The 7649-nt window shown below is 33.6% G+C and overlaps 1 protein-coding gene across 1 annotated transcript in view; it reads right to left on the reverse strand.

The window, feature by feature from the left end:
• Window positions 1–3511: 3511 nt before the first annotated feature.
• The window catches only part of LOC118745830, a 24568-nt gene continuing 20430 nt past the window's right edge, over window positions 3512–7649 (reverse strand). The window contains exon 3 of the mRNA XM_036479500.1: window positions 3512–3598. Coding sequence (XP_036335393.1) covers window positions 3512–3598 — 87 coding nt within the window. The remainder of the gene's footprint in view (window positions 3599–7649) is intronic.

Raw genomic sequence — 7649 nt, forward strand, 5'->3', positions numbered from 1 at the left:
TATATATCTGTGGTCGTAAGCAATAACCGCCTAAGTCGACTTAAGAAAGAATTGAGTTATATATGCCATCGTTTTCTGCAACTATTAGTCCATGTCTACGTGAATCTCCCATCTCGTTACCTATTCTATTTAAAAAGTTATAAATGAAAGTATTTTGGTTTCCTTATAAGGTTAACATTACAACCCAAATCTCTAAAGCGCTTTTTCTCGAATTCAAGTATTTCGACTTAGGGGATTATTGCTTATGACCACAGATATATAGATATACGTATTTAATACATACATTCTTGCCACTGCTAATCACGTGAATAAAAATCTTAAAAACGAAAATGTGACTGCAATATTTCTTGTTTAAAATGTTTTAGATCCATCGCACACCACGGACTTTATCGGCCGCCGATTTAGTTGGGCTTGCTAGTCTTTCCATCGCACCACAACTAATTGGTCGGAGTGATTAAGTTGGTGTAGTGTGCGCATCTCCATACAGGGTTCGTATTTGCACACACATGCTCTGCTCACACACACGCCAGAAACACATTCAACTTGCGCTCACTGCTCATACACATGTGTGTGCATAAGTGGAAAACAAACTCTGCTGTCAGAAAAGTGTGTGCTGTTTGTTATTAAGCGCATGCACATGTGTGTTAGCCGATTTTTGTACAAATTTCTGCCCATGCACATGCACATAATATATTTTTAAAATAATTTTGTATACCCGAGCGCACTTGTGCACAAGGGTATTATAACCTTGTTCACATAACGGTTGTTTGTAACAGGCAAAACGAATCGAGATAGATATAGACAAATGTATACTTAAATGATCAGGATGAAAAGAGAAATCGATTAAGCGGTGACTGTCCGTCCGTCTGTGCACACGATAACTCGAGTAAAAATTAAGATATCTTAACGAAACTGTACGTGTACTTCTTTCGGGCGTAGGACGGATGGTATTGAAAATGGGCAAAATCGGAAAATAACCACGCCTACCTCCCATATAAGGGGGCTACTCAGAACTCCCAACAGAACTCTGAAAAACAAATGAAATTTTTTTGTTAACAAAAATTTCTCCTTGTTTTTGCTTATAACTTTTTGACTATTGGTCGGAAAAAAACTGCATAAGAGTTTTATTTAGAACTCTCGAGGGGCTACTAGTAAATCTCAACAGAACTCTGCAAAAAACAAATGAATTTTTTTTTTAAATTTGCTCCTGGGTGTGTTTTTGTTAATATTGGTCGGACAAACCAACTTTATAAGAGTTTTAGTTAGAACTCTAGAGGAGCTACTAAGAACTCTAAATAGAACTTTGACAAAAAACTAATAAAATTTTTTTGATAATAAAAATTTGCCCCTTGTTTTTGCTTAAAACTATTTTAATATTGGGTGGACAATCAAACTTTATAGGCGTTTTGGTTAGAACTCTCGAGGGGCTACTAAGAACTCTCAACAGAACTCTGAAAAACATATTAAATTTTTTTGCTAATATTTTGTTAATATTGGAGGAACATAAAAATACATATAATTACTATTATTACATATAACAGTTTTAGTTAGAACTCTCAACAGAACTCTGAAAAAAACAAATACAGTTTTTTTGTTAATAAAAATTTGCCCCTTGTTTTTGCTTATGACTTTTTTACGGTTGGTCGCACAAAAAATCTTTAAAAGAGTTTTGATTAGAACTCTCAGCGGGCTACTCAGAACTCTCAACAGAACTCTGAAAAACAAATGAAATGTGTTTGTTAATATAAATTTGCCCCTTGTTTTTGATTATAAATTTTTTACTATTGGTCGGACAAAAAACCTTATAAGAGCTTTAGTTAGAACTCTCGAGGGGCTACTCAGAACTGTCACCAAAACTCTGAAAGAAACAAATGAAAGAAAGAAATGTTGAATAAAACAAAAAAAAACTGAATAATAATTTAATATAAATATAAATATATTTTTTTTTATGCAATTTTGTCAACTTTCATATTTCATTTAAGTTAAAAAAATACAAATTAAAAAAAATAGAATGAGCGCCCTCAAATAAGCTTGTTTTGGACTTAGCACATTTTATGGAACTATACTCACTTTATGTATTGGACTTAGGACATTTTACAAAACGAAGTATTGCAGTAAAAGATTTTTTGCCAACGGCGTATTTTATTATCACAAAAAAATATTATACAGTCTTACTTCGTTGCTGTCGTTTAAAGGAAAACATAAGTAATTAATGGAAAATTTTTGTTTTGGGTATCCCAAAAATTAATAAATCTATAGTCTTCCTCATTGCTGTTTGTAAATTATAAATTAAACAAAAATAAATAGATATCACTCATGTGGCAGGTCGTCATAATATTGGTGGTAGTCTCTTGGCAAAGAAGTTTTTATATATTGTAAATCTGTGTATTTTCTGGCTGTTAATTTTCTTCTTTCTTGGTGAAGTTGAGTCAAATTAGACCATTCAGTTGGCACAACACTTCTGTCCACTCTTTGTTGCAAATAGCTCTATGGCTCTGGAAAACGCAATTTATAAAATATTTCACATTGCGGCGTGTATTTTATTGCACGAATATCGGTGACTTTTGATTCACCTTTTCCGCGACCAGGACGAATTGTTTTTAAATATGGTATGCCCTTGAAACATTTGAAAAAATTGTGATCCAAATACTCTACCATATAAGGTGTCGGTTTCTTTCGAGCATTGCGACATATTTCAATATACTCTGCTGGTACATTAACAATTCGGTGTTTAATGGCACGCTCGATAACTGAATGGACGCTGTCAGCTTCCATTTGTATGTGTCCCGTTTCGAGTATTTTTTGCTCAATTGTTACGCCATGTTTAATAGATGTATTGAGCAAAGCGTTACTCATAGTAACATTCCTATTCTGGTACGTGCATCCATCACTATAAAGAATAATTTTCGTATCAGCTGCATTCTCGGTAAGTTTTGGAACTATTTTCTTCTCGATGAAGTACACCCAAATGCTAGCAAATTCTTCCGCAGATACTCCACCTTCTACTTCATTCCATATGAAACAATAAGCATCATGACTTATCAAATTGTAGAATACCAAATTGTGGACTTGCAACTTCGTGCGGTAATAAAGGCTGCTTACTTGGGATTTTGGTGTCATTAAGACCGCTTGCAGATCGACAGTAAACACAAAGGCCTCTTCGATTTTGTCTTTTTGCTTTTCTTCCCTAGCTTCATGTTATTTTGTCTGGTGAAGATTGTAGACGTCATCCAAAATATCTCCCACAGAATGTCGAGCACAGATTTCACACTGATCTTTTTTAGGGTAGTGTAGGCCCAGATTTTTAACAGCAAATGCATCATGAAACGCCGAAATAGAGAGTGGGGTTCCCCCACGTACCTTACAAAAATTCTCTACGTAAAAATCAAATAGTTGTTTTTTTGAAGACCATTCTGGCAAAAGATATTTTTTGTTCGTTGTTGCACGGCAGTAATGTGATTCCATGGTCGGTAGAGAATCGAAAAATGAATTAAGATTTTGACGTGCAATGCTACAACTTTTTTGTGGTGCGTTCAGTGTAGTGTTTATTGAAATCGTTGTCTGTTTGACCCAATTTAGCACCATACGTTTGCCAATGCTAAGAGTGTTCAAAAAGAATGTTTGGCAAACTTTAACATTTTTTTGCTGTACCCTTACATGGTATTGTAATGTTCGACCCCTTTGTAGGTATTTATTTTAAATAACAAAACTTATTTTATTTTCTGTTGTACACAATTTGAGAAAAGTTTGAATAATAAAAATTTTCTATTTGATTGACGAACCACAAAAATCCATAAATTTCCAAAATTACAAAGTTGAAATGAACACAGTACAATAAAAGGTAATAACACAAATACAAACCCTACAATACTCCCCCTTCTAGAGAATTAATGTTATATAAATTAAAAGTAACTCGTTTCTTATTTGATGTTGTGTTATTCATTGTATTAGTGTTTGTTTCTGGTATTAGTTCTGTTTCAATGATTGCTGGTTTTAGTCTGTCTATCGGAATTGTTTTAACCTCATTATCTACTTCAAGTTTGAAATATTTTTTGTTTTTTTCAACAACCTTATAAGGTCCTTCGTATGGTTGTTGCAATGATCTTTTATTAATAACACGCATAAAAACAAATTTACAAGTCTCCAAATCCTTTGGTATATATACACCAGTATCAGAATTTTGATTATGCCTTAAATTTGATTTAACATTTTTAAAATGTTCCCGTAAATTACCTAAAACTTCAATTGGGGAAAATTTTTCTTCAGATGGAACAACAAGTTCACCGGGTAGACGTAAATTTTGCCCAAAAACCATCTCAGATGATGTGGCTGAAATACTTTCTTTATACATCGATCGTAAACCAAGAAGTATTATCGGCAGCTCATCATACCAATTGTTGACTCCATTTCTAGCCATTATCGTAGCTTTTAACTGCCTGTGAAACCGTTCTACCATACCATTCCCTTGAGGATGATATGCAGAAGTTGTAACGTGATGACTACCAAGCAATTTTGTTAGTTCCGAAAACAATTTTGACATAAACTGAGTACCCTGATCTGTAGTGATTTTTAACGGTACCCCAAAACGTGAAACATATTCTCTAAAAAATTTATTTGCAACCACTGCCGCTGAAATGTCCTTTAATGCATATGCCTCGGGCCAACGCGTGAACCTGTCAATTATTGTAAAAATGTAACGATGTCCTTTCGATACAGGAAGAGGTCCAACAATATCTAAATGAATATGATCAAATCTACTTTTGGGAATCGGAATTTTAATTACTGGAGATTTTGTGTGACGATTAACCTTCGATTTTTGACAATTTATACATTCTTTTGACCAAATATTAATTTCTTTGTGCATTTTTGGCCAATAGTACTTTTTAATAATTAGACGACGTGTAGCTTTTGTACCAGGATGTGTAATGCCATGTAGCATATTAAACACTGTCATGCGTAAACAATTTGGAACAAATGGCCTAGGATTCTCACCTGTCATTTCACACCAAATATTAAAATTTAAAAGTGGAATTTGAATTAATTTAAGGTTATGTGATGTGTCTCCAGATTTTAATGTGTTTAGTTCCTCGTCCTGTTCTTGTTCATTTTGTAAAACTTTGAAATTCAGTTCTGTACCCTTAATTGCATCAACTTCGAAAGCTCGAGATAATGTGTCAGCTATAATGTTCTCCTGTCCTTTAATATATCGTATGTCATTAGTAAATTGTGCAATGAATTCCATATGTCTAGTTTGTCTCGGACTACGTTCGGTTTTTGAACTCAATGCATATATCAAAGGCTTGTGATCCGTAAAAACTGTAAATTGTCGTCCTTCTAAAAGATAGCGAAAATGTTTAATGTTCAAATAAATAGCTAGCAACTCCCTGTCAAATGCACTGTACTTAACTTCGGATGGAGAAAGTTTCTTAGAAAAGAAAGCTAGTGGCTCTGATTTGTTATCAAACGTTTGATGTATGACACCACCAATTGCCGTATTAGATGCATCCACATTTAAAGAGAGTTTGGCATCCTTGTTAAAATGATTTAACAATACCGTAGACGCAAACTTTTCTTTAATACATTCAAAGGCTTTATTTGTTGTGTCATCCCAAATTAAGGACTTGTCACGTTTCTTAGTTGTTCGATTGATTAAATCGTAGATAACTGCCGTAAACTCAGCTAATTTTGGTACATATCGATGGTAATAATTAACCATGCCTATAAATTTCTGCGCCTGTTTAATAGCTTTAGGACGTTCAAAACTACGAATTGCTATCACTTTTTCATCAGAGGGTCTAATTCCTGCCCCAGAAATATTATGTCCTAAAAAGTCAACACTTGTAACACCGAAAGTACATTTACTTGGTTTAATATTTAACCCGTACTCTGTTAGGCGTTGGAAAAGTATACGGAGATCTTTAAAATGCTGTTCTTCATTTTCACTTGCAACCAATAGATCATCAATATATGTAAAAACAAAATCTAAACCACTAACTACTTCATTAATAAATCTTTGAAAAGTTTGCGCTGAATTTCTTAGTCCGAAAGGCATTCGTATAAATTCAAACATACCGAAAGGTGTCGTTATTGCAGTTTTATAGATATCCTCTTCTGCCATTGGAATTTGGTGGTAGGCCCTTACCAAATCTAATTTCGAAAATATATACTTATTTCTGAGATTCATGTTAAAATCTTGAATATGAGGTAAAGGATAACGGTCCGGTACAGTCACAACATTCAGTCTCCGAAAATCACCACAAGGACGCCAGTCATTCAGTTCTTTTTTAGGTACAAGATGCAGTGGAGATGCTACACAAGAATTTGAAGGTCTACAAATCCCTGTCCTCACTAAAAAAATCGAATTCAGTTTTGGCTACTTTAAATTTAATCGGATCTAAGCGCCTTGGCTTAGAGAATGGCAGATTTCCTTCAGTAAAAAGTCTGTGAACCGTAGAATGTTTAACCGGTTTCGAATAATCTGGTTCAGCGATCAAAGAAGGAAACTCCTTCAACAATCTTGTATACTTGTTCTCTACTACGAAAATTTTTGGAAGCGAAATGTTACAAACACATGAAACTGTGTTAACCGAAAGACTTGTTACTGGATCAACTAAACGTTTGCATTTCATGTCAATTAAGAGACCGTATTTGCAAAGAAAATCTGCACCAATAATAGGTTTCGCAATATCAGCTATGAGAAACGTAAATGGGAATTCGCGTCTTAAACCTAAATTTATATTTAAAATCTTTTTGCCATACGTTGAAATCGTTGAACCATTGGCTGCAGTAAGTATTATATCTGAAGAACGTTTTGTATGAGGGAATTTTTTTACCGGAAGTATAGAAATTTCTGCTCCACTATCAATCAAAAAATTTAGTTTGTTTGCTTTATCAAAAATAAATAGGCGACGTGTGGTAATATCTAAATTTCCATTGTTTGCCGCCACAACAACGGATGACTCTAGTTTAACGAATTTTTGTTTTTAGAAAAAGCACAAGGCTGTTGACATTTCTGAGCCTTATCACCAAATTTGTAATGGTATCTACATAACCAATTTTGTCTATCACGAGATTTTGATCTACCTCTATATGGACTTCTAAAACAATTCCTATTATATGATCTATATCTAGAATTTTGATTAATTTGTTGCTTAATTGAATTTAATTCAAAGGAAAGTTTTTGAAAATTTTCGCACATAAGATTCGTCGATTTAACTAAATTCTCAATAATTGTGTCTTGTGATTTAGAATTTTGAAAACTATTCATAGCTGATATTTCGGTTTTATTAATCACTTCCCAAATATTATCAGCTAGTTTCACCAATTCATTTATATCATTGGTACTTGAACTAGCTAATATCACACTAAGATTTTTTGGCAATTTTCTCAGCCAAAGTTTCTTTAAATTATCTAGACTAAAATTGGAACCTGCAAGCAACATGAGCGACCGATAAAATTCAGAGGGTTTACGATCACCCATCTCTGAATCTGACAAAATTTTATCTAATTTCTTATTTTCGCTTAAAGAATGTCTTTCAATTAAGACTTTCTTTAATTCTGAAAACTTGTTGTTATGCGGAGGATTTTGAATGAAATCTAATATTGTAACTATTACTTCTTGTGGAAGCGCTGTGATTGTGTATTCATAT

The sequence above is a fragment of the Rhagoletis pomonella genome, unplaced genomic scaffold, assembly GCF_013731165.1.
Source record: "Rhagoletis pomonella isolate Grant_MI unplaced genomic scaffold, Rhpom_1.0 Rhpom_scaffold_00009, whole genome shotgun sequence".
Classification (NCBI taxonomy): Eukaryota; Metazoa; Arthropoda; class Insecta; order Diptera; family Tephritidae; genus Rhagoletis; species Rhagoletis pomonella.